The sequence below is a fragment of the Carica papaya genome, chromosome 2 (genome assembly GCF_054855325.1).
Source record: "Carica papaya isolate Zhongbai chromosome 2, ASM5485532v1, whole genome shotgun sequence".
Taxonomy (NCBI): Eukaryota; Viridiplantae; Streptophyta; class Magnoliopsida; order Brassicales; family Caricaceae; genus Carica; species Carica papaya.
Genome location: NC_142310.1, coordinates 36,992,225 through 37,017,802, shown reverse-complemented (window position 1 = coordinate 37,017,802; position 25,578 = coordinate 36,992,225). Strand labels below are relative to the sequence as shown.

The 25,578-nt window shown below is 34.8% G+C and overlaps 5 protein-coding genes across 13 annotated transcripts; 4 read left to right on the top strand and 1 right to left on the bottom strand.

Annotated features, from left to right (window-relative positions):
• The first annotated feature begins 1,214 nt into the window (after positions 1 to 1,214).
• On the top strand, positions 1,215 to 5,958 carry LOC110813448 (uncharacterized). The gene is made up of 9 exons (XM_022040592.2): positions 1,215 to 1,707; positions 2,121 to 2,302; positions 2,891 to 3,069; positions 3,697 to 3,981; positions 4,073 to 4,131; positions 4,236 to 4,272; positions 4,366 to 4,437; positions 4,845 to 5,166; positions 5,324 to 5,958. The coding sequence occupies exons 1-9, from the start codon at positions 1,584 to 1,586 to the stop codon at positions 5,750 to 5,752; spliced, it is 1,689 nt and encodes a 562-aa protein (XP_021896284.2). The 5' UTR covers positions 1,215 to 1,583; the 3' UTR covers positions 5,753 to 5,958.
• Positions 5,959 to 8,625: 2,667 nt separating this feature from the next.
• Positions 8,626 to 11,750, top strand: LOC110813425 (RING/FYVE/PHD zinc finger superfamily protein). Of its 5 annotated transcripts, XM_088214573.1 has the most exons (11): positions 8,626 to 8,769; positions 8,901 to 8,974; positions 9,060 to 9,085; positions 9,461 to 9,551; positions 9,629 to 9,893; positions 10,195 to 10,266; positions 10,355 to 10,422; positions 10,544 to 10,694; positions 10,901 to 10,981; positions 11,062 to 11,154; positions 11,259 to 11,750. In XM_088214573.1, exons 5-11 carry the CDS (start codon positions 9,648 to 9,650, stop codon positions 11,346 to 11,348), a joined length of 801 nt encoding a protein of 266 aa, XP_088070699.1. In that variant the 5' UTR covers positions 8,626 to 8,769; positions 8,901 to 8,974; positions 9,060 to 9,085; positions 9,461 to 9,551; positions 9,629 to 9,647; the 3' UTR covers positions 11,349 to 11,750. The 5 variants fall into 5 exon arrangements, with proteins under 5 accessions (XP_088070699.1, XP_021896242.1, XP_088070700.1 ...); XM_022040550.2 differs by lacking the exon at positions 9,060 to 9,085; XM_088214574.1 differs by lacking the exons at positions 8,901 to 8,974; positions 9,060 to 9,085 and having other exon boundaries at positions 8,630 to 8,769.
• A 367-nt stretch (positions 11,751 to 12,117) lies between these two features.
• QSOX2 (quiescin-sulfhydryl oxidase 2) lies at positions 12,118 to 18,968 on the bottom strand. Of its 5 annotated transcripts, none has more exons than XM_022040540.2 (12): positions 18,396 to 18,968; positions 17,199 to 17,223; positions 17,026 to 17,118; positions 16,534 to 16,715; positions 15,134 to 15,203; positions 14,965 to 15,033; positions 14,783 to 14,856; positions 14,531 to 14,681; positions 14,246 to 14,286; positions 13,136 to 13,282; positions 12,570 to 13,060; positions 12,118 to 12,434 (listed from the first exon to the last, which is right to left on the bottom strand). In XM_022040540.2, exons 1-11 carry the CDS (start codon positions 18,608 to 18,610, stop codon positions 12,580 to 12,582), a joined length of 1,548 nt encoding a protein of 515 aa, XP_021896232.1. In that variant the 5' UTR covers positions 18,611 to 18,968; the 3' UTR covers positions 12,118 to 12,434; positions 12,570 to 12,579. The 5 variants fall into 5 exon arrangements, with proteins under 5 accessions (XP_021896232.1, XP_021896233.1, XP_021896231.1 ...); XM_022040541.2 differs by having other exon boundaries at positions 12,617 to 13,060; positions 18,396 to 18,967; XM_022040539.2 differs by having other exon boundaries at positions 12,118 to 13,060.
• A 733-nt stretch (positions 18,969 to 19,701) lies between these two features.
• On the top strand, positions 19,702 to 23,090 carry LOC110813400 (transcription regulator). The gene is made up of 11 exons (XM_088214571.1): positions 19,702 to 19,861; positions 20,557 to 20,656; positions 20,787 to 20,857; positions 20,932 to 20,981; positions 21,250 to 21,323; positions 21,418 to 21,480; positions 21,833 to 21,920; positions 22,313 to 22,375; positions 22,445 to 22,524; positions 22,613 to 22,684; positions 22,767 to 23,090. Exons 2-11 carry the CDS (start codon positions 20,625 to 20,627, stop codon positions 22,846 to 22,848), a joined length of 675 nt encoding a protein of 224 aa, XP_088070697.1. The 5' UTR covers positions 19,702 to 19,861; positions 20,557 to 20,624; the 3' UTR covers positions 22,849 to 23,090.
• A 1,699-nt stretch (positions 23,091 to 24,789) lies between these two features.
• LOC110813380 (uncharacterized) lies at positions 24,790 to 25,408 on the top strand. The gene has a single exon (XM_022040475.2). It carries the CDS (start codon positions 24,851 to 24,853, stop codon positions 25,073 to 25,075), a length of 225 nt encoding a protein of 74 aa, XP_021896167.1. The 5' UTR covers positions 24,790 to 24,850; the 3' UTR covers positions 25,076 to 25,408.
• The last annotated feature ends 170 nt before the right edge of the window (positions 25,409 to 25,578 follow it).

The window sequence follows — 25,578 nt, the reverse complement described above, 5'->3', positions numbered from 1 at the left end:
CTACCAATGATGTTAATTATTGCTCCAATATATATATATATATATATATATATACCAGCATGCAAATCATATGAGCTAAAGCGGTTGACCATGCGTGATGACATGATTTCGTATCAGATCAAACTTTGCTAGCCTTCAACTAATTTACATGGTTACCAAAAAGTTTAGGTATTATATGTCATTTGCAGTATAGATATACATATATATCATAGCAATTAATACATATTGTAAGTAGCATCTATATATATATATATATATAGATATATAGTTCATACGTTATTCAAAGATCGTGATATAATGTAGACTTTAAACTACTCTATTTATGAAGCAGGGAAGCCACGTTATGGCGTATACAAAACAATAACGTACGTCTCGATTTCCCTCATTCTCATTTCTCAGCCGTCCGATCTAAAAGATGAACCCAGAGAGACACCGGATTTGCTACTTTTCATGTTTGGTAATGCCGTAGACCCCACATAAATCTGCCGCGAAATTAGAATATCGGGTCCGGTGGGCCCCCGATCACATGGCTGCTATCACCTGCAATTTTCATGCTGCCTGCCATCTTATTACACAGTCTTTTTTAGACTTTTACCATGTGATGATGCTCATACCTGCTAGTCAAGTTTCAACTAGTGACCGCACTCAATTGGGACCGTCCGATCCCATCACGATCTAATCCAATCCATCTCGACGGACATAATTTTTTTCTAGTACTTTAATTATTAACTTTTGTAAATAATTTATTTATAATAATAAAGCGAGTTTACCTTACGCCAATTAAACGGGGATTCTTTCCCGTAAAACCCTCTTAATGTTTTCTTCTGTTCCCACTGGTCCGGTGAACCCGACTCAAGCCCGATAACTCAGCTAACTCGGTTCCCGACTCGTCACGTTTCATTCTTGGGTTAGAAAATGTTTAGATATTTCTCTTTGGAAAAGCCACAAAAAATGGGTAATTTGGTCTGTTTTGATGATGGGCGTGGACTTGTCTGTAAATTTAATGCGAGAAAAAGTGAGTGCTGAGTCAGTGGAATGAAAAGAAACAGAGGAAAAAGGAAAAAGAAGAAGAGGACAAAAACAAATAAAGGAGTTTTCTTTTTTATTCGGTGAGTAAATAAATGAGATATCTTTAATGGCGGAGGGAAGTGCATTTTTTGATAATTTATAATTTATAATGACCATGCTTTGGCTTAATTCCGCAGTTTTAAGTAGCGAGGGTAGAGGCGTTTATACTATAAACATACCCGCCTTTTTAGTCTTCTTTACCCATGTGACTCACCGCCTCTCTTTCTCTCTCTCTCTTCCTCTCCTTCTTTCCCAGTGTTGGAGGAGCTAGATAAATCTCCATTATTATTATTTTTTTCATTCCTCTCATGTGACCCATATTGATTTTATATGTAAAACGAGGGATAGTGCCATACCTTCTCTGTCTCATTCTTGTATTTTATTGATTCGATTCAGTTTTCGGCTCCGCAGATGTTGGTTTTTTGGGGAGTGACAATCCGAATCTTGGAAATGGACTGAAGCTTCATTTACAGTGTCGGCAGTGTGAGATATCGGAGACACAGAGAGAGCCGCCAATGAAGATCGTGCTCTTCTTTGTGGAGTCCATTTTCTTGTGTTTACCTCTTTTTGGTTCTTTTAACTCGGTTGTGGCAGTGACTCAAGATGGGCCTACCAAAGATCCTCTCTCCATGATCCTAGGTTGGTCCTTGATTGTTTAGACTTCAGAATTTGATTTTGGCGTTTGATGTCCAATGAATCAATTTGCTGTTGATGCTGGTTTATTTTCCCTCATCTGGGTTTATGGTTTTATGGTTTTTTGTTGTAATTTTTGGATTTCGTGATCATGAGTAATTTCTTTCTGGGTTCTAGGATAGAAAATGGACTTATCAATCTGGTGCTTGATGTTTTTCCTGGTTTTCTTGCGAGAGCAATTATTTAGCCCAGTGGGTTTCTAGTATTTCGTTTTCACTTCCATTTTTGCACCGACATTAACATTTCTTAGCAGTCAATTCTTATTTTTTATTTTGCAAATTGGTCTGGATTCACGTTTCAAGAGCTGGCATTGAAGATTTAGTGTCGTTATTGTTTCATTTTTTTTAATATAAATTCAGGAAAGCAGAATTTTGGATCGTGGAAAGATGGCATCTCAGTTGCAGAACTAGCACCGGGACCTTCAAATAATGGGGAAGGCACGCTAGTGTTGGCGGCAAACCGGACTAAAAGGCCCGACATTCTCCAGGGTTTCACGCATTACCATGGTGGCTGGAATATTACTAACCGCCATTACTGGGCTGTAAGTCCCTTCTGTTGTGTCTTTAACATTCTGATAGTTTGCTTAATTGATCATTTGAAAGCTTATTATTAAGAGATGCTTATAACTTTCAAGACATATTTGTTCATCAATTGGATACGAGATTATATGTTTTTCTTTGAATGAGATCTTAAAGAAAGTAACTCTGAGAAACAAATTGGTTTAACCAAGTCATGTTAAGGTATTAACTTGTATATATAGTTTGTGTTCTGTTGATCTACCATGTGTTACTGGCACAAACCAGTTTATGCATTAATCTTATGCTGAGTTGCCATAGTGCTCACTCTGAGTTTTAACTTTTTACCAAATAGTGATTTTGTCTCATTGTATTTCTTATACAAGGTATAGTTATTTACTTAAGATTCACTTAAAAGGCTATCGATGTAAAAGTTCTCGATATAATAAACAATCTGGATACAAAAATCATAAATTTTGATTATTTGATCATTTCCAATGATAACATCTGGGTGCTGCTTAATTTTTCTTTTATATTTATGTCAAGGTGGTATATGTTATGCATCTTGTGCTTGGCCATTTCATCCTTGCTATTGTACTGACCATTGTCTGCAGTCTGTTGGATTTACAGGTGCAGCTGCTTTCATTCTGGCTATCTTTTGGTTTGTTTCTTTTGGTTTGGTTCTCGTTGTACATCATTGCTGTGGTTGGACAATCAACATTAAAGGGAAAGGATCAAACCATTCGCAAAGAATCTGTCTCATAATACTTATAGTGTTCACTTGCATCGCAGCGTAATAATCTAAACTCCAAAAAGCTCCCCAATTTAATTGATTTAATTGATTTTCTGTGTTGTTAATTCTTTTCCTTCACTAATTTACAATCATTCTTTCCCTTCTCTTAAAAAATTTTAATGATCTGGATTGTACTTTTACTGTGTTTGCAGTTAATATTGTATTGAGCAGATGCTATGTTTTATTAGAAATTCATTTTTCTGTAGTTTTGTGGCTTGAAGTTTTCTGAAAGAATTTTGAGGCTTAATTTTACTCATTGGTAAAATTTGAATTTTGAAGATCTTGTCATGGATGGCATGACTACATTTCAAGTTTTTGCTTATTTCTATCTAACTGGTAAAAAAGGGATGAATTTCCCTGTGATATTTACCAGCTTGGTTTCTATTTATATACACATACAAAAATTCCTCTTTTTGGCTAGCCTAAGTGACCCATCTCAAAACTTGCATGTTGATAGCAGAGTCAAGTTTCTCTTCTTTCCATAATTTTCTTGGTGAATAAATGCCTTTCTTGTTTGTGAATTAATCAAGTCTTAAGCCATATTTCCACTGGAAACCACACTTTCTGTTACTTAAGACTTTATGGCTGGATTACTAACTTCTTTCTAACTCCATATTTTATCACCAGGACTGGATGTGTGCTTCTTTCTGTTGGGCAGAATGAATTTCATGGTGAAGCTTTGGGTACCCTGAGATATGTTGTAAACCAGTCAGATTACACCGTCGATATCCTGAGAAATGTGACCGAATATCTGTCCCTTGCAAAAAGTATCAATGTTGCCCAGGTTTTCATTCCTTCGGATGTTATGACTGAAATCGACAAGTTGAATATAGATCTGAATGATGCAGCAGATACACTTGCTGAGAAAACAAATAAAAATTCTGAAAAAATAAGAAAAGTCTTCAACAGTGTGTATGTTCCAATTTTTTATTTTTATTTTTAATTTTTGGTTTATGATTTTTACATATATTCCTTATGTTATCGAATACTTTTGAGTTTGTAGGCGGTCAGCGTTGATCACTGTGGCTGCTGTGATGCTTCTCTTGTCTGTTCTTGGTCTTTGTAAGTATGGTTAAATTTTTCCATCACTGGTATCTTCAATTACGCTTCTCCTCTTCCTGACTCTCGTCTGTTTTCTGATTTCTGGTTTATATGATTATTTACAGTATTGTCTATCTTTGGCTACAAACATGCAGTTCATATGTAAGTCCTCTGCAGATTTAGTTGTTATATTTCAACCAGCAGCGTTACTGCAACTTGATCTTTCTTTCTGACACTATCGATTTATCATTGCAGATTTGTATTGAGTGGATGGTTACTAGTGACAATTACATTCATTCTTTGTGGAGTTTTTGTGATCCTTAACAGGTAAAATACGAGGTTTCTATCCATTATTTGCTTGTTTTTTTTTTTAATTGGAAAAAATGTAAAACAAGAATATCTAAAACCCTTGTCCGCACAATGTTCAAAAGACTAATCACGAAGTATAGAGAGGGTTATCTTGGTTTTGTAGTCTGGTTCACCTTATTTAGGCCCTTCAGATGCTCTATTTTCTGTGATTTTCAGTCTCTTTCTTTTCCAACCCAGATTTTGATGTTTGGTTTATTTTGCTGATTAATTAAGGACCAAGGCTATAGACTACTTTTATAAAATCTCTCTTTTTTCTCTCTCTTTAAAGCGCTTCCATTTGAAGCATCGCCAGCATATGCAGCATATCATGTTTAAGAATCAAAATAATCAAATTGTTGATTGATATTTTGCTCCACACATTTCAGTGCAATTTCCGACACCTGTATGGCCATGGGAGAATGGGTGAATCATCCTCATGCAGAGACTGCTCTTAGCAGCATTCTTCCATGTGTAGACCAAAAAACAACAAATCAGACTCTCATGAAGAGTAAAGAAGTCATCAATGATATCGTAAATGTTGTAAATACGTTTATATATTCATATGCCAACTCAAATCCATCCCCGGGAGAATCCCATTATTACAATCAGTCTGGACCTCCAATGCCTCCTCTGTGTTACCCATTTGGCCCAAACCTAGAAGATCGCCAGTGTGGACCTCAAGAAGTTTCCATGGCAAACGCATCTTTGGTATGTCCATCTATTCTTAAGTGACACTTTCTTAGTAATGTTTCTTACACATTTTGCTTGAAACAGCTTCATTCATGATATGTCATCAGATTCTTTCTCAATTGAATTGTATTTGGTGCAGGATGAGACCTGATCCAGTTCATTTTTTTCATTTCAGGTTTGGGAGAATTACACATGTATGGTGTCAGCATATGGTCTTTGCACTACTGTAGGGAGGGTAACCCCGGATATCTATACACAGTTGGTAGCAGCAGTGAACGAGAGCTATGCTCTCGAGCATTATGCACCGCCTTTACTAAGCCTCCAGGATTGCAATTTTGTGAGGGACACATTCCAAAACATTACATCAAATTACTGTCCGCCACTGGAGCATTATTTGAAGACAGTTAATGCAGGATTAGGCCTGATATCTGTTGGAGTATTGCTGTGTCTGCTTCTATGGATACTGTATGCAAACCGCCCCCAAAGGGAGGAAGTGTTTGTGAAACTACCCTTGTCCATAAAACGCAGCTGTGGTCTCAAGCACAGTCCTAAAGGTAACAGGGACAAGGATGTCATATTGTCCAATTCATCAAATGGAGTATAGATCATATACGAAAAAGAAAAAACAACTTACTACCTTAGGCTTTTATAGTTCTAAGTTTGCTATGCCTTATATACCTTATACTGTAGGAAATCGAAGTTGAGCGAAGCTCGAGCTTTTGATTGATGCCTGTAGCTGATGTCTTAGTATTTTGTAAAAACTAGTATAGTGAAAAAATGAAAATGAAATTGTTCAGATTGATACTTCAAGGCTGTTCTTCCGATAAAATTTTTGTCTTTGCAAACAATTGAGACTTGTATTTTTATATAAAGAGATTCCAACTTGAATCTCAGAGATTCATTGTAACGACTCTCCCCACTCTGGGTTGGAGTACTCCGATACGAACAATTAAACCCAAAACAAAAGAGAGCACTCCATATACAATATCACAAAAATCTCAAACACCATGTATTTATCAAGTATCAAATTGACGAATTTAATGCCAAATTCGGTTGCAGAGATTTACCAGAGAGTTGACACTTGACAGGCAAATTGTTTCCAGCTATAATCTTCATCATTATTCTCAATCTGTTTCTAAGACTCTTCGCCAAGGCCATGAACAGCAAGCCAGTTGCTGCAATACATGTCTGGTGCAGTAACCTGAAGTCCATTGATCATCATCTCATCTCCAGTTCTCGTGATCTTGAGCTTAAAATCCTTAGTGTAAGTTTCTAAAAGAGACCCATTAGGGAAATTCACGAGTTCACTCCATGGAATTTTACAAGGCACCACCGTCCTGAAGAAGATCGATGCATAGTCGCTGAAATTGCTGACAAGCCCGATCATCAATTTGTCAACAAGAGCGAAGATTGTGAAAGCAGTTTTGTCCTTAAGCCCCGCCAATTGCAAGTCCAGAAACGAAGCCATGATAGAGTGTCCTCTTGCTCTCAAAATCTTAGATGCTTCGCTAAGCGAATTCCGATTTGAGGAACTCGCTGCTCTGCACTGGAGATTAGCACCTTGACCCCGACACCCCCCCCAATTGGAGGAGGGAGAGTGAGGGATGACCAGATTTAGCGAAGGCGAAATCTGAGGGAGAGAAGATGGTGAGAAATTGAGATGTTGGGGTTAAGGTTTCAGAGAGCCATGGAAAGAAATCCGCTATTTGAGAGGATTTCAGCGGCATGGAGGACGGACTCAGTGGGGAGGGAAGAGGAAAGTGGAAGGAGAAAGAGAATGCTGAAGTAGTGGTAGAAGAAATGCTTGGACGCCATTGATGAAGGTCGGAGCTGGTTTTGTGCTATTTCCTTGTGTTGGTTCTTGGTGTGTCTGTTTTTGTTGCAGAGAAATGTGCGCGAGGAAGGAGGTTGGTTTTAGATGGAAGGGTTCTGGCGGGAAGGACGGTCCTACGTGGTGGTTTTTTATTGGTTGATTTTGCCGGGAGTTAAAAAAGTTAGTTAGAGAATGTCCAAAATGCCCCTCATGGTCTGTCACGATCATACTGATTCTTTTTTATTACACAAAATCATACGGAATAGAGTAAGGTTAATGTTTAATTAATTTAATGTGACATATAATAGTTGATTGATTCAATAAAATCGGAAACTTTATATTAATACACATATATATATATACACTGTATATATTCGTGCATAATATGATTAACTACTTAACATTGATCCTAATATATATATATATATATATATAATATGCTGACCTAATATGGGATAGTACTAGTTGGTTCAACCACGCACAACTAATCTTCTAAATTATAATTATTAATTAATAAAAACGTAATTAATTATCATCTAATTAATTAATAAGAAAATAATTAATTTCGTGTGCGGATGGATGAAAGAAACTATAAAAAATAATTATTTTGGTGACAAAATGAAGGAATGGTATTTATATAAAAATTGATTAGAGAATATTTTAACAATTATTAAAAAATAAAAAAGGTGCCAATTTAATTTTAATTTTTAATATATTTTAATTATTATATAATTTTAAAAAATAAATAAAATTAAATTTAAATATATTACGATTTCAATAAACTCCAAAACTGTCTAAAGGTCTTCGACTAGTTTAAACTAAAAATTTGCAAGCTAAATAATTTACTTGTCCTACAAGAAAATACCAAATTTTATAAGTTGAAGCCAAATTTTTTTTAAAGTAGATAATTAACCGTACAAAATTGAATCAAATGTCAAAATAAGTGTACCCTAAAAAACCAACCTCGTTAAAAATATAAAATTCATCGCTCGGTACACGTATTACGATTTGAAAAAATTTAAATTATTAATATATTAATTTCGACGAATTATATTATAAATTATACATACGTAGAAACTATATTTTTTTATATAAAATATTATTGAAGAAGATGAATCAACTATAGACTACAAATTTGATTTTGAGTGTCACCCACAAAATATGACCACGACCCATTTGTTTGTACTTTGGGTGTGAACTTGTGACCTTATCCCTTTGCTTACACATAACGTGCATGTAACCGAATAAACTACCTGAATTTTCATTGCAAAATGTTTCGATCAATAAAGTTTTAATTTAATAGACCCATTTTTATTCTTTTTTTTTTTTGGAATTAAAAAATATGACTTCCAATTTAAGAATTAGTTGCTTCCTTTTCTAAACAAATTATTTCAAAAATTTTATATATAATTACTTTTTTAAAAAAATAATTGAGACTTAATGTAATTTAAAATTAAAAATATGGGGAAAAAAAAGGATTTTTTTTTTTATTAAAAAAAGTTGATTAATTTAATTAAGAGAGAGAAATAGAAACAAAAGGATTTTAACGGCAACGCGTGAACACGAGAAGAATTGTGGCGGGTTTTACCGTTAGAATCTTTCTTCTTACTTTCTCTTAACCTCCGGGGGCGCTTTCTTCTTTTTAACCTCACACAACCTATACATATTTTTCACATTCATACATATATATGTGTGTATATATATATATACACGCATATATATCTCTGACATGTTTTGGTTTGGCCAAGTACCCGGAAAGAAAAATTAAGAGAGAACCTGTTTTTGTGGCTACAAAACATGAAAAATATGTAAGCTTCTTGATTATTTATGTTTTATATATATATGTACATATTTTTTTATATATAGATACTTTTTTGGGCTTATAAACTGAGAGTTTCCATTTTGGTCGCCATTAACCTCTTGCTTAATCTAAAACCAGAGCTTTCCTCAAAAATATTCAGAGGGAAAAAGATTTCTTGGCTTGAAGGAAAATACGAATACGAATCCCTTCTTGTAAGTCTCTCTTTTCTTCCTTTTCTTCCTTCCCTTTTTCTTTATCTCACTCTTATTAATAATCTTCGATTCTTTTAACTTTCAGCTTTCAAAGCTCTGTTTTTCATAAAGGTTTCTCTCTTTTAATTTTCCTTTTGGCATCTGGGTTTCTTTCGATTTTCTTTCATTTCTCCTCGTATTTTTCCATCTGGGTATAGTTTTCAACGCCTGTTCTTGGCTCTGGATGTTTTTCTCAATTTGGTTTCCTCCATCCCTGGTTCTTCGAGATGTTTGGTAGGAAATTTCATTAAAAAGCCTTTAAATTTTCTTTTTGGGGGTAAAGTTCTTTTTTTTTTTTTATCATTCATGATGTTGCAGAATCTTTAATCCCTTTCAGAATTTTTCATATCTTCTTATGCTCCCTTTACTTGTTCCTTCCCTTATTATTAATCAATTTCTTCTACTCTTTTTCTTCATTCACTCAGTTTCAGCTCTTCTTTAATGCAGAGTGATTAGAGGCTCTGATACGACCAAAATCTGAGATAAGTTTGAAAAGAATTCCCGTGCTTGAACAGATTGTTTAAGCTTTTGAAATCAGGTTCAGGTTTATTACAGTAACAATTAAAGAAGAATAAGAAGGTTTTCTTGTTCATAAAGTGAGAATTTCATTATTAGATTTGCTTCGTACTGGAACATGGGGGATCATTTTGTGTTGCTGGTGGATCGGCTCATAACCGAATCGACATTGGAGGCTGCAATTGAGAGCAGAAACAGGATGATGCAAGCAACAACATCAGCTACGGATAATAAGGAAGATCACCGGAAGGTGAGTTTCAGAGACGTATCATCTCCTGGGAAATTGGTAGAATGCAAGATTTGCCTGGATGAAGATGAAGATTCAAACATGGAAACTCCTTGTTCTTGTTGTGGCAGTTTAAAGGTTTGTTAATTTGGGTCTCTCTGCAATTACCAATAATTGTCTCAGAGCTTTTATTTATTGCAATTTGGCACACTTTGTTTGAAGCTTTTTCTTGGGGGGGTTTTCTGATCATTTTTTTGAGAATTTTAATGGAAAATTCAAATGCCTTCTTTGTTTTTTCTTTACTTACAAGAAAAGTTGGTCACCTTTCCTGAATTAAGTTTTTTAAGAATAGAACTTTTAAACGACAATACCTAATTTAGGTTTACCTTTGCGTGTGATAAACTGACGAACCTTCATATTTGACTCGTTATATTTACAGTATGCTCATCGTAGATGTGTTCAGAGGTGGTGCAATGAAAAAGGTGATACTACCTGTGAAATATGTCACCAGGTAAATTTTATTATTTATATGTATATGGATATGTTTTAGTTTTCTAGTTGAACTAAACCATGAATATGCCACACATTGTGAGTTTCAGCAATTCAAGCCAGGGTATACTGCACCACCTCCTTTGTTTCAGTTTGACCGTGTTCCCTTGAACTTCAGGTACATTTTTGTGTACGATTATTTTATATATAAGTTTATGCATAACTTACTGTGATTTTATTACTTTTAAATTCTTTTAATATCTCATTATATTGATATGATCTTATTATTTATATTTTAGAGGAAATTGGGAAATTTCAAGAAGTGACTTAAATAGTCAACACTTTATAACAATGGTGTCAACTGATAGAAACTTCTTGGATTCTGACTATGAACGATATTCGGATTCAGCTCCAAGAAACTTGTTATGTTGTCGTTCTGTTGTCTTGATTGTAAATCTCTCAGCACCCTTACTCTACTTTCTAATCTAAGATGCATTTGAATTATTTTATTACTATGATAGTTAGATTTTCGCAAGAAATAATTAGTTTATGATCATTTGAATCATTATTATAACAATATTGTTAATAGTTAGATTCTGAATTTCTAATTTTGATACCATAATAAATAAATAATAACCATGTTTCTTCTTTTGCAGTTCATGGTTCTTCTGGTTTTGAGACACACCCTTCCTCTCATACTCAGTGGGAACAATGATTACTCCTTCCCTTTGGTTATGGTAAGATGAGCTCACTTAGTGCATTTGATTTGGCCTGGACCCAGATGAAAAGTGTTAAAGGATTTATCTTCTTCCTGCAGTTGTTGATTCTAAGAACCATTGGAATTGTTTTACCAATCTATGTGGTGGCAAAAGCCTTAGCAGCTACATTAACCAAACGGCGGAATCCACCGGTAAGTTTTCTGTTGATATAATTTGTTAAATATTCAAGTTCTGGGTGTCTTTGTAATTGGCAAAGAAATGTGCTTGATTGTTTGCTTATGTGGTTGGTTATTAGGACACCGCCTATTCATTATCCGAGTCATCAGATGAAGAAACTGAAGATTCGATTGTGCAGCCTGAGCCTCATGTAATTCATGTTCACTAAATTGAGCTTTTGGGTTGCTTCGTGGAAATGAACTGACAATAAAAAGAATGGTGATGGATTTTGATCAGATTCAGAGCCACCATTGTTCAATCATAGTGTAAGTGAAGATCATAGTTTCATTCTCAGCCATTGACTGGAAAAAGCTTTCGAAGATCAGGATAGGCGTGACAGAAGTTGTCAATTAAAAAAAAAAAATCTTCAACTGACAAAAAGTTCCATGGTAGTTGTACAGTTGAGGGAATTGCATTCCCATTACTGCACATTATCAGATTACTCTGTACAGTAGTGCACATTATCAGATAACTCTGTACAGTGTTAGAATTTAGATATAAATATATAATCCTCTGCTCTATTTTTTTCCCAGAAAAAAGATTTATACACACACACACACAGAATATGCAATAACTTCACCGATTATAACTGCCAGCACCAAGAAATATGTGTGTGGAAATGGTCCATGAGCCAGCGAAACTTAGCTGAGCAGTGTTTTCTGGATCACTGTCTGACAAAGAGACATACTTAATAGAGAATCATCACTAACTGTCTTTTGGAGGCACTAATTGAATAAAATGTATATTTTCTAAAAATAATTCAACTTCATGTATACATCTGATAATGTCATAATAATATTTAACCTTGCCAACAACTCATTGCAATAATGTGCAACAGAAACAAAATCAAGAATCATCCAGCAGTCCTAACATTTAACTAAGTTACTCTTCTTTCCAACTCTTATTCTCCTAGGTACATGGATAACAATTTACTGCAGTGACAAAAAGCAGTCCTCCATTTATATCTTTAATAGATCTGTGCAGTACATAAAAAAACAAAATACAAAACGACACAGATCTATGACAAATTTTCTTCCAAATATGTTGACATTAATCTGTACAGTCCAAAATTAAAGGTTCGAGGGACAAAAAGCTCAATAAAAGCAAAAGTATGGCGGGGACCTCAAGCAGGCCATTTGGTACAAGGGTGTAATCTGGTTTCTTAATCAGACCCCGATTCGTCGGACTGACTGACACCTTAATGGCTGTGTATAGTTGTCTTTTCTAAAACACTTAGTTCCAGCTTCTTCTTGGCCTGAAATATTGGGGAAGAACAAAACAAATAAGGTTACATCCTAACAATCAGAAACATCTCTCCCTCTCCACTTCTCTATATATAAATTTTTCCTTTCAGCTACACAATTTTTAACTTTTCCAAAGAGATCATAACCTCCTAAGTATTATATGTTCTTTAAAGAGTGTAGTTGGTGGTAATACTTCCGATTCTTTTGCTGTGACCGCCAGTAACAAGCCAGCGCCCCAAATGCACAACTTGCAAGAGCAATTGCCAAGGCAGCCCCAACAGGCACTACAACTGCATTTGTTGCCACCGCCAGATCTTCATGAGCCACATCTGTCCCGTCACTTCCAAGAAGGCCCTTTTCCTTGTATAAAGACAAAAGCAATTTCCCATAATAATCAGTCAGAAACTTGAAGACTTCATCATGGTTCCAATCAACCTGATTGCTTCCTTCATTTTTTTGGCTGCCAGAGAGATAACACGAAGAACAAAGCTGTCTTGGAGGCCATAGAATCTTTGGAAATTTTGGGTCGCCTGTCTTTAGAGATGCTTCTTCCTTCATAAGTCTCTCGTTGACTTTATTATGTGCAGTCCACAACCAAAGGGCCAAATCACGTGTCTTTTTGAAAGGACTTGTAACACTGAAAATTACAATTATTCGTAGTTAGAAAAAGAAATTCATAATCAAATATATATTTTTTGAGATTGGTTGATACCTTTTACACATCTCATAAAAATGTTGACGACATTCCTCACAAATAAAGAAGTTGTGTATAAAATCACATATAGTGGTGAAGGCAAACTGGCTTTCTCCATCCTCAATTCTCAAAGATAGTGAATGCATCAGAACCCATAACCCACAACTGCAAATAATTAGACAATTTAATCAAATAATTCAACTAAAAGAAATAACTATGTTCTTGATTTACAGCTACCTAGGCAGTAATGAATACAATCACTCATCACATTACAAGGAAGGGAAAATATAAAACAAAGCTGAACTGAGGAGAAATAATTTATCATCATTGTGACATTAGAGATTCATGTTAATGGGAAAAATATGTACTTATCAGTGATTTAAGTATCTTTATGGAAATAACTAAAACTATATGTCTTGCTTCTGCCTGGTGACTAAACTGTTGTCCAAAAGAAACAAATCACAATAGAATTGCAACCACCAACGTGACTAGCCAAGACAAATCAATTGGTGCCTGCATTGATTGGGAAACTGAACCGAGGTGCAGAATCATTTGGACTTTTGAAACTCAAATCATGATAGTCATGTATCGCATTTTCTCTAAAAGTCATGTATCGCATTTTCTCTAAAAGCAAAAGAGGTAACACTACTACCAGTACCTAGAAGCAAAACGCGTTCTTGCACTTGAAAGAAAATTTGAAGTTTTCTAATAACAATAAGCGGATGCATGCTTTATTTTAAGCCTTTCTCCCCCACCATTTTCTCTTTTCCATTGACGGTAAAATAAAGATGTTGATATGCCAGACCATTTCTCTTGGCCACATGTAGACAGCCTTTTTAGAAATAGAAGCAGCAGGAAACTCTTAATTCTTCATAACAGCATTTCCTTCGAGGGAAACACTTATAATAATATTTACAAGACTACTCCACCATCCAGGGTGTTCAAAACATTCAAAACTCCTTTAATGCTGGACACCAATTTGTATGTCGCATCATTTAGAAAATAATCAAAAGGAAAAGCAGATGTCTAAAGCAAGACCTGAAAGATCATTTAGTTATTCTTTATAAACGTGCATGCATGAGTGTCCATATGGTAACATAATTGAAAATTAACAAAAGAAAGCATTACCTAAAGCCTCGAGTCTCGTTCCGGCTGCCACGGCAAAACATCTGCCACACAACATCCAAAAGAATCAAGTTAATCAGATCCCTTCTTTCAAATAAATAAATATTAAAAAAAAAAGAAAGGAAAAGGTAATCAGCGTCCCTTTCCTTCTCATTTATCTCAGTGCAAATTAATTAGAAGAATATGCAACACATGCACAAGTAAAGCTAAGAACAGAGTAAAATTGATTCTGCCACCAGAGCACAGCAATAAAAATAAACTGGAATGTAATTTCTGACGAGTACCAACCCAATATCCACGTGGAACTTCCTTTCCACAGATAAGAAAATTCTGAAGTTCACATTTATTAGCAACTGCTTCTTGTCTAACAGGAGGAATCATATCTGATGGGCACAAGTCGTCAAAGTTCACTAGTACTTCTGCACTTCCCTTTCGACACCTGATGCAAACAGTTCAAAAGCAAAACACTTATGCACCAAGTCTGAACATGCCACCACATCTGAAAAAGCAGGTATGCAAACTAATTAGGTATATCTTTACCTCCTAGAAGGGTGATGAGCCACCAAAAGCTGAAGGAATCTTATAAGGGAAACCCGAGTTTCTGATTTGATCATCTGTAAAACACCATTTTGATGGGAATTATAAATCCCAGTGAACAAAAAAAAAAAAAACCAGAAAAATGAAGAAAGAGAAGTTAGCTCAAGATCAAAAGGAATTTCTACCTTGTGCTCCAAAATAATGTCAAAGGCAGTGGCTGTTGCCTCCTCAACATCGTATACAGCTCTGGCAATCTTTTACAAGACATGCACTGAAGAACTTAATATCTAGAATAAATAATAACTGTGCATATATATGTATTTGTCAAACTTGGAGCTATGCTTTCAGTATTACCTGGCCAGGGTCAGATATATTGGATGGAAGATGCTCATTTTCAAATTTTTCATCATCCAAGCCATATGAGCTGTAAGAAAGTAGAAGAAATGGGATTAATAACAAGATAGGTAGCTAATTATCAAATTACAATGGAAATAACGGAACATATAATGCCAAGATTTTGACACAGAAATATAAGTTCATCACCGAAATTTACAATAGATGAAAGTTTACATCTACATATCCTAGGATCTATTACGTTATCATAGTGAAGCAAGCAAGCAGAAGAAAATTTTTTATAGCTTTTTTATCCTTTCCTAGCATTTCCAGATTTCTCTCTTCAGAATATCATGCAAGAACTTCTAGGGATTCAGCGTTATGCCCTCTAAAATCTATGAGTTGAAGTAGCAAGTATCTTCACCCTCATAACTACTGAAATAAATGACTTCTTGTTCCCTTAATGATTTTTTTAAAAAAGCTCTGTTTATGATTATTAGATCCAGATCATCATTCTGTAGAAACCAAACTAAATGCTTGCACTCGCATAAGAAACATCTTAAAACTTGGTCTGGTGAATGTTTGAGGTACTATAATGTATCACAATGAAAACCATCAACCCCCGCCCCCCATTCCCAGAAAAGAAGAAAAATGATGATGTAAATATGCTCTTTGAATTAGTAGTTCCTAATTCTGGATTTTCATAAGGGAATTTGCCTTCCAATAGGATCTAATCAAACTTCTGGTATGCAAAATTGGTATGTGCTTGTCTTCAAGAGTCTTACTTGACAACAAATGTATTTACTCTTTTTGAATTATTGCATAAGTCTATACATTTAGGAGCAAAAAATAGCAAAATGAAGTTGATCATCAAAATGAATTTTGCCACTAATTAAAAGTTTAACAAGCTTTCAAGCTAACCTCAGGAAAATGTGGCAGATGTTTAACTAAAAAACTCTGTTTGAGCAGGTTTAGAAGCAACATTTAGTGTGTGCCTACAGCACTAAAACTTAGTGTTGCTTGTCAGCATCTGTTTCCTCTAACAACCAAGCATGAATGGATCACGGGAAATTTCTACCCCCTCATCAAAAGGTATCTTTGTTGACCTTCATAAATAAAGTATTTAAAATAGGCTTTTGTCTGAATTTGAGCCTTTTGGACTAATTTGTGATAAGGAATAGGCTCCGTAAGAAGGTCCTAGCCAGGCTAATTTAAAAGTATGTGGCTAAATAGTGAACTAGTATAATGGAAGAAGCACACACTTTTCAGAGACAGAACAAACTAAGGCGTCAAACTTGTCTCTATAACTATCAACAGAACAAGCAACACAGAGTGGATTAGAGTGGAATGGCCGATGATACACTAATATGACAATATCTTCAACAGAACAAGCAACACAGAGTGGATTAGAGACCCCATACCTTCCTATTTGCTTATTTATCCAATTAAGCAAGCGTTCAGCAGTCCGTCCATCATTAATCACTTGCAATTCACTCTTCTCCTGTCTAGGTTCCCAACTTCCAGACACGAATTTAGAAGGGGCTCCCCAAAAGAGCATTGGATAGTGACCCACAGAAAACTTATCACAAAGTTTGGTATTTATCTGTGCTGCCAAAAAGGTCAACAAAAAGAAGGGACCAGTTACCAAGTAATATTTTTCAATAAATGAGAGGGTGTGAAATAAATCTGGAGAACACAAGAAATCTAATGGTTGATAAAGGGAGCAATAAATGAGCAAAGTCACCAAGATTAACAGAATGAAAAGGTTAGAATACTCTGGTTAAAACAAAAGAAATTGCAAATCCCTCCCCGCCCCCCCCCCCCCCCCAAAAAAAAGAAAAGAATCTCTATCGCCGGAATTTGGCAAAAAAATGTCCATTTCAGAGAAAAAAATGAAGACATAGCATAGATACCTTCAGTGCACAGTCTACCCTTGTCATCAGTATGATACCAGGATGAACTGCGTTAGGTCCATTGAAAAGTCTAGCAACTTTTTCATAATGGGGCTGCAGAACGCAGATTCAAGCAATAATGATCACCAAGTAAAATGAGTTTCCGAAATGAATAAAAATGGACCATGCAATACCTTATAATTTCTGCAAGCAGGACACCTGAAAGCCAATAGTTACACGGAAAGAGAACATCAATATTGGCAGAATCATTTACGACTTCTTAGGCACACATAGCAATCAGCAAAAAAAAAAACCAATAAATGCATAAATACATCAGCATATGCACATATACAACGTATATGCGTGTGTGCGTGTGCATGGAATATTTACACCCACATGCTTGAGAACAGCTTGAGGAGAAAAATTTTACCAATCACGAAACTGAACCTCAAAGGGGATTACAGACATGGCAGTAAGTAGGCCATGTCTAATGGCGGTAAATAAAGAATGTCCACAAAATCATAAATAAATAATCATCTAACATTAATGAGCAAGTTTAGGGCTCATCTCCTCAATAAAGACCGATACTCAAGCCCCTTCAACTTAGAATTGAATATAATGTAACGTAAATCATGCAAAATAACCGAAGCGTTTGGGTAAATAAAGGTCTTACATTTACCTCCCTCTCCATTATACTTCCCAATAAGCATGCTGCACTGGCTTCTCCCATTTAGCATTTTCCGAAAATTGTTTTCCTTAACAAAAATGCATGTATTTCTTAACATTTATAAGCTGATCAGAGGAATCCTAGTGGACCCTTGCAACCAATCGACCATGGGACTAATACTTTCTACATAAAGCCAAGAAATTGAAATTGTAACAGAATTACAAATCTAGAAATCTCAAATGTTTGTCCTAATACGTAAGTCTACACCGCCCAGCTGTCCAATATTTCATGCACTAACAACCTCGGCAGATATGCATAGTTTCATGCAAAGAAACTCACTTTTCGTTCTCATATGGTATGAATTAATTTCCACATGTAACATTGCAGTGAACCATAAACTGGACACCTATTTACATCAGCTAAGACTATCTTTTCGTAGTTTAGGCGTTCTGTCTAACTAAAAAGATTCCAGATCATCAAACCGTCACAGTTTAGGGTTAGATAAAGGGAAATTCAAAATAAAAAAAAGGAACCTTTCCAATCATACTACTCAAATAATAACACGACCCTTTTCCTGTGCAAACTAATCGAATATCTATATTTTATGCCAGTCGTCGGGACAATGACAATAATATGAAACCATAAAAAGCTATTGAAATTAACAAGAAAACAACTGGAAGTAAGCTTTTAAAAGTTCTGAGATTAAAGAGTTTAAGAAACCAACCAGTGAGCGAAGAATTCGACGACAGCATAAGTTGCAGGGGTGTCTCTGAGGACCGCATCAAAATTCGTGACGTTCAGTTCCACAGCGTTGTCCTTAACCTCACCAGGGCTATTTCCACCGCCGATCTCACGAAGGATTGAACGCGATCCCGCTGAAAACGACGTGGCTTCGAGGCTCAGCAGATTCAGGACCAGAACCAGGTATATTAGAGACATGGGAATCCAACTTTCAGAAAGGAGGAGAACAATATCAGGTTTCCTTAGGATCTGATGCAGTTCTGGTTGGATTCTGGCTGTGTTATGTTGATAAACAGTAAAAAAATGTTTTCCAGGCTTCAGTATGGAAGCTCGAACGGATCTGTTCTTGCTTTCCGGTTTCTACAACTGAGAGAGTAAGCGGCGACGGAGGTGGTCTGGCGCACGATAAGGCGAGGTCAAATTCCGGCGGAGTAGGTGCGCACTATAACTCCCTCCGTTTTCTTTTTATGCACCGTTCCTTTTCTGTTTTCCCTGGTAGGAATCCGCCCCTGGTTTCCCTAATGGGCGTCTCTCGGACATGTCTCCGCCACATTAACCTTGCTATTTTATTACGGTAAAATTTGTAATAAAAATCATGATTATACATATATATATTAATGTTTCCCTTTTGCATATTAAAATTAAATTTTTAATATAATTTTACTTAATACAAATGTTTAACATAATTAGTTAGATATACATATATATATATATGAATATCTAGATACACATTAAACTATTAGGAAACCACTTTAAACTTTAAGAAATTCGATGAATGCGTGACTTGATTTGTAAGTTTGTGTCAAAACCTTAGTTAAAACTTTTATGTATGTGCATAAAATCTTAATTAGATATAAACGGAAATTAAAGTACGAGATTGATTTAGATATAAATATTCGATGAGTTAATAGTTGAATTTAATAATTTTATAATCTCATTCAATATAATTATAAAAAAGTAGACAGTGATTAATAACGTAATATTTTACGATATTATTATTAAAAAAAATTAAATAATATAATTAATTAAACGGGTAAATAATTTTTTCATTTTATTTCAAAAAAAATTTGAGGTTTTTTTTTTTTTTTGAGAAATTAGAAATTATTTTATTTATTATTTATGCACGAATTACATATTAATTATTTAGGATGGGATTTAAAAAAATAATAATAATTGTATTTGAAAACTTTACAGTATTTCGGGCTTTTCCCGTACGCTTCCATTTGCTTTGGGCCCAGCTAGTTAGGCCCATAACAAACCCTCGTTCTCTCCTACCAACCAATCAGAATCGGTTGCATTTTCTGATTGAACCGAAGAAGCAACTCGAATATTCGAATTTAGGGTTCTTCAAATTTTCAAATTCTGCATCCTCGACCCCTCATAATTAGAAAAATAAAATAAAAAGCTCAGCTCTGGAAAAATCAGTGCGGTTTTCCTGCAAACGTCCAGGTAAGATGATCTGTCATTCGATCTAACACCTTTCTTTATCGTCTTGTTTTTGCCGCCGTGGTTCTATTTGTTGTTGTTATCACATTAAATTCTTCTCTACATTTTGTTTTTCGTTCATGTTTAATTATCATTAAGCCGGAGGAAAATGAGTAAGACACTTAACGGCATGCAATTTCTGTTTGGTAACACGGTGGATTGCTAGTAAGTGAAAGTTTGAATCTATGCCCGTAAAGTTTAGATCTTGGCTGGTGTGATTCCCTTGCAAATGATTGATTTTTTTACAAATCTCCTTTGGTACACAGAGAGATATGAAGCTCAGTTATTTTTAAATTAAAATGTTGAACCCCAATTCCTCATAGTTTAAATAATTATGTATAGTAATTATGTTATGTGGTTTTGCTGTATAATTTGCCTAGAAGCTGATCTTTTGTATATCTGATTTTTGAGCCCAAGAGGGAAACAAAAAGTTCAATTTTTGGTTATATCGTAGGTTTTAATTAGAATCTAAGATGTTTTGAGTGTTATTGGTAGTTGTATGAGTTTTTTGGCTTGTAAATTTTGTGATGGTCATAACTCTTTGACCGTGTAACAAGCTTTGGAGCTTCACTTATCTAGGTCTGGATTTGCTTTAACTTTCAATTTTTGACCATATAGGTGATTGTTACTTGAAAGTTGTTACTTTATTATTGGAACAGGTGATTTTGGAGGTTTCTTTTGTATACCTGCCGGTTATATCTGCACTGTGTATGTTTGAACGGTCATTATGAAGTTCCTTGAATACACCCATCTGGATCGGTAAATTTTCCGATAACTTAGGCTGAAATGAGATTCCTTAAGATTGTTTAATTTGCTTATATTATTTGATTTTGTAAGTCATTACTCATTCTCTGGTGGATTGGGTACTATAATTTATCTTATTTTACAGAATAAATGATTTTTTGAATCATTTAAATCTCGGAGAACGCACCATCAAAGGATGCCTTGAAGCTTACTCTTGTAAGCACAAATCAAAAATATTTTTTCTCCTCACTTTTATTGAAGAGAAACTTATTTTTCCTGTTTTTTTCCAGGTAAACATACAGGAACAGACAAAAGGTTGTCTCTAAGTTTGGAAAATGAGGTAAATTAAGCAGTACAAGTATAGAACAGAGTCCTAGATTGGTCTCACCTTATGCCTTGCTAGTGGTAATAATGCATGAAAACCCTTTTTGTCTCATGTCTCTTTTTCTTTCTGTCTTTGCTCTTCTCGCTAAATTTTGATACTGCCATAAGTGTCGAATAGATGTATCATGTTGTGTTATTTGGATACCCCTAGAATTCTTTTTCTGTATGAATTGTAATTATCTCTTTCTTTTTTTTTTCAATTTTTTAAATCTTTTTTAAATCAGATCCTTGATTATCTTGGGAAATCTTTGGACACTGACTCCTCTTCTCCAGCTGAATTTCTGTTAAGCAGATCAAGGTGCTGCTTGTTACCCAGCTAGCTTTAGATAATTTCAGTTGTGTCATATACTTTATGATGGGTCATGATAGGTATTTTCTTGTGCTTATTCCAGCCGGAAGACATTGATCTACCTAGTTCTTGCCCTTTATCACATGTATCCGGATTATGATTTCAGGTATCTCTGTATGTTTTGTTGCATCAAAAATTTTATTTGAAGAGTGCTTCAAAGAGGGATTATGGGTAATGCCTTCGTCAGCTTTCTGGGCGACATGGTATCCCACTATATAATCCTTTTCAGCTGCAATGGGAGTGTTGTCAAAAGGTTTGACAGACAGTTCTAAAAACTGTCGCTCCAGGAGGAGCTGAGAGTTCAAGTCTCTCCATTTCCCAAATATGATATTGTCCATTCACACGGTTTTTGGTGTATGTTTGGAAACTCATGCAGGGATTCTATTCATATCTCAATATGGGTTTTTATATTATTTCCTCATGTTATGGTATTAACTTTCATGTTTTCTGGTCACCAGTGCAGTCAGAGCACACCAGTTCTTCACAGAGGAAAGCTGGGACACTTTTAAGCAGATTTTTGACACCTACATGTTTGAAGCATCAAAGGTATTGCCGTGAACTTTGTTTTGCATATTAAGCTCATCCGAGGATATGCCACTTAGCTGTCAAATTTGAACCATCAGGTAGCTCATGCCTGTGAGGAAAAGAGGGGGTACTCCTTTGCGTACTAGAGTTGCAATCATTTTTGGGTCTATCGCTATATTCCTCATGCTGGTCATGCGCCCCTACTCTTTGTAAAACCCACAAAACTGGTGTTAATGTCTAAGTTACAGTGTTCTGATTGGAGAGATTAATTGTTTTGGATTCTTCATTTATGCATCTATTTGTGAGTTCATGCAGCCTGTAATAATGCAGTTATTTTGACCCTGGTGTGTTAAGTATTAACCCTATGACCCTGAACATGATGTTGTGGTTTTCTGCTTTAAACAATTATGTAGGAATGGACTGAGGTAAATGAGGATAGTTCACTGCTTGAATCACTGTACAGGGCTTTAGATGAGGTAAGTTCACTTCAAAGGAATGTGAGTTACAGAGAGCTTCAAGATAATTTAACACACCTAATGCTACAGGTCGTAAAACTATCAGAATGTGAGATTTACAGTTATAATCCTGACTGTGATGCTGACCCGTTTCTAGAGAAAGGAGCAATGTGAGTATCCTTCTATCATCTCATACTTTATTTTGTTTGTCATATATGGCTGGTATTTTGACTTTGTTGCTTGTGTTTTTCCATCCAGATGGTCATTTGTTTTCTTCTTCTACAACAGAAAGCAGAAGCGTGTAGTGAGTTTTCACTTCTGCTGCTTGAGGTGGGGATAGATATTCTTATTTTCTTTATGTTTCAGCAAGCTACATGAAAGCTTCTTGACATTTCTGCTGCTTTTGTGGCAGTAACTTGGTAGCCGATGGATATCTTACAGAAAACATCTCGTCCGAGGAGGATGAGGAGATGTTTGATAACATGGACATGTGATTGCTGACACCGCGGTGTAGTTGATATATGCTGTATATTAATGATGTTTATATGTCAAAGTGAGACCATTGACAGAACTTGACGGGTAAAGCTTACTTGCTTCCCATGATTGTTATTCGTGTAATTCCTTTCTTGTCCTATAGCCGATGCAACTTTCACTAGTAGTAGATTTAAGTACAGTGTAATGGTGATGATTCAGACTTTCCAGCAGACATGGCAAAGTCAAAAGAGGTGTTTGTTTCCTTCCTTCTTGTATACGAAGAACTGAAGGTATTAGCATTCACTGAATCGTGTTAGTGCTTGTGTATATTTTTCATTATTTGGATCCATGTTGGTAATTGAATGAATAAAGTTGTGGTTGTAGTTCTGAATTCTGATTGTTTTGTTGGTAGCTGGAATATCTTGGCACAGAGAGAAACATAAGCTCATAATCATTCAGCTTATTTAGTAGATTATCCAATGGTTTGGTCAGAAGTTTTCTTTAATAGCATTTACCGCGAATATTAGATTAAAACGAAGATATTGACTGTACTTCACACTCTCTAATTACATCGTCTCGGTAAATCAAATGAGTTTCATCCATGGATTAAAATGAAGATTATTGACTTATATAGCTCACGCCTATATTATTATAATTAAATGAATTTCATGTGTGGATTAAAACGAAATCGTAAATTAAATGAGTTTCATGCACAGGTTAAAACGTAAATTATTGACTGTACCTCATTTCTACGTAATTATATCTCCTCGTAGAAATCAAATGAGTTTCTTGCACAGATTAAAACGAAGATTATTGACTTATATCTCATACCCATATAATCTTTCGTGATAAATTACATATTTATGTAAAATAATACGTATTTGAATTTACTTTTAAAATTATTTAATAAACATATTTATATATATATATATATAAAATAAAATATTTTAAATTTATTATGATCAAGAATACTTATTTATATAACATTATAGCAACTTGGTTGTTATTATATTTACATTAAAAAAATTTAAAAGACTACTTAATCCGATTAATGAATTACCGAACGTATTATAACAACTAAACCCAGTAATTAAACTAATCAAAAATTAAATTTATTAGAACATGACCGAAGACTAAGAAGACCAAGACAAATTACAAAGTCATTCTTTACAAATAACTTTTGATACGACACCGGAAAGGCCCCCCCGAAAATTAAAGCATAAAGCAATGTGAAATTTTGCAAAATGATATATTCTTTGAAAAGCAAAAGCATAATATTTTTGAGTAAAATAGAAAAAAAAAAAACATAATTTACGAAATTAATTATTTATATTTAATTACTTACAATAATTTGATTAATCATATTTGAATATTTTTAAAACAGTTTTTAAAAAATAATTTTAACTAATTAATTAAATTAATAATTAATAATTTTTTGTTAAGAATAAATAGAAAAAAATCGTACATCAAATATGAAAAAGTAATTGGAAAATTTGTAAAAATAAAAAGAAGAATAATTATATGTACTATAAAGTTCACCTCTCACTTTCTTTTCAAAAATAAATAAAGTTCTTTTATATGGTGGCAGTAACATCACATAATAACCTTGACATTTTCATTGCAAGCATAGTTTAGATTTATATCCAAAGAATACTTATGATACAAGTAAAATCATTCACACCAAATAATTAAGATCCAAAGTTCTCTCACACATATACATACATACATTTATATATATATATATATATCTATCTATGATAAATTCAGCTATAGTAAAAGGTACCTCGAACAACTTTATTCCTATCAAAAGAATAAATTTTTCCATACAAAAAAGTATCTTATATGAAAAAAGCCAAAGAAAATTAAGTGCTTTGCCGCACACCGAGAGAGTAATTTCACAAATTTACTTTCCCTTTTCACCCTTCCCACACCCACTATAAAAACTGAACCAGACTCCCTCATTTTCACATATCTTAAACAACTACAACTTCATCTTACTTACAAACTAGTTGAAGGTGCAAAATGGGTGGTGGCAAAAGCGGCAGCGGCGGCGGTAAGAGTGGCGGTGGGGCTGGAAGTAAAAGCGGAGGAGGAGGAGGAGGAGGAGGAGGAGGATTCAAAAGCAGCGGAGGAGGTCAGATGAAAGCTCCGGGAGGGAGTGGATCCTTCATTCCACGCGGAGTGTTCGAGAGCAACCCGAAGGCTTACTTCACTGGTTTGCATGTTGGGCAGAAGGGCAAGAAGTGAAGCGTAGGCTTTCCTTCCCATTTGGATACTCTCATATGATCCGTACAATAAATATATATATATTATATATATGAGATCAAATTTCCATCTGGGACTTTTTCTTTTGTTTTTCTTTCTTATATAACATATTTATGTAATATGTTATATATGCCCCTTGCTTATCTTCTGTCCTACTAAAATTGCCTTACGTGGGTTGTTTTAACTGGGCTTTTCACTTGTAAAATATTCACCCTCCGCTTCATATATATATATATATATATATATGTGCGTGTGTATGTGTGTGTGTGTGTATGTGCGTGCGCTTCTTCAATAAGTATATATATTTTTACTACATATGTACTGCTATACCCACATTTATGTATCTCCTACTCTGCATAACATAGAGGTAATCAGAGACAATAATTAGGTTAAAATCCATAGTTAGTTTCTTTTATAATATACTACATAAAACGAAATACAATTAATTGTAACAGCTTATAAAATTATAACTTGTGAGCGCTTCG

Bases quoted from the DNA above. Each gene is read 5' to 3' on its own strand.
- LOC110813448 (XM_022040592.2), top strand. From the start codon at position 1,584: ATGAAGATCGTGCTCTTCTTTGTGGAGTCCATTTTCTTGTGTTTACCT. The intron at 3,982-4,072 runs GTATGTTCCAAT...TTGAGTTTGTAG, and splicing joins AGAAAAGTCTTCAACAGTGT to GCGGTCAGCGTTGATCACTG. The intron at 4,438-4,844 runs GTAAAATACGAG...CACACATTTCAG, and splicing joins GTTTTTGTGATCCTTAACAG to TGCAATTTCCGACACCTGTA.
- LOC110813400 (XM_088214571.1), top strand. From the start codon at position 20,625: ATGAAGTTCCTTGAATACACCCATCTGGATCG. The intron at 20,982-21,249 runs GTAAATTAAGCA...TTTTTAAATCAG, and splicing joins CTCTAAGTTTGGAAAATGAG to ATCCTTGATTATCTTGGGAA. The intron at 21,921-22,312 runs GTATTGCCGTGA...ACAATTATGTAG, and splicing joins ACATGTTTGAAGCATCAAAG to GAATGGACTGAGGTAAATGA.
- LOC110813425 (XM_022040550.2), top strand. From the start codon at position 9,648: ATGGGGGATCATTTTGTGTTGCTGGTGGATCGGCTCATAACCGAATCG. The intron at 10,267-10,354 runs GTAAATTTTATT...TGTGAGTTTCAG, and splicing joins CCTGTGAAATATGTCACCAG to CAATTCAAGCCAGGGTATAC. The intron at 10,423-10,543 runs GTACATTTTTGT...TTTATATTTTAG, and splicing joins CGTGTTCCCTTGAACTTCAG to AGGAAATTGGGAAATTTCAA.
- QSOX2 (XM_022040539.2), bottom strand. From the start codon at position 18,610: ATGTCTCTAATATACCTGGTTCTGGTCCTGAATCTGCTGAGCCTCGAA. The intron at 15,034-15,133 runs GTAATACTGAAA...GTCTTGTAAAAG, and splicing joins ATATATCTGACCCTGGCCAG to ATTGCCAGAGCTGTATACGA. The intron at 13,061-13,135 runs GTATCAACCAAT...TGTAATTTTCAG, and splicing joins TTTTATGAGATGTGTAAAAG to TGTTACAAGTCCTTTCAAAA.
- LOC110813380 (XM_022040475.2), top strand. From the start codon at position 24,851: ATGGGTGGTGGCAAAAGCGGCAGCGGCGGCGGTAAGAGTGGCGGTGGG.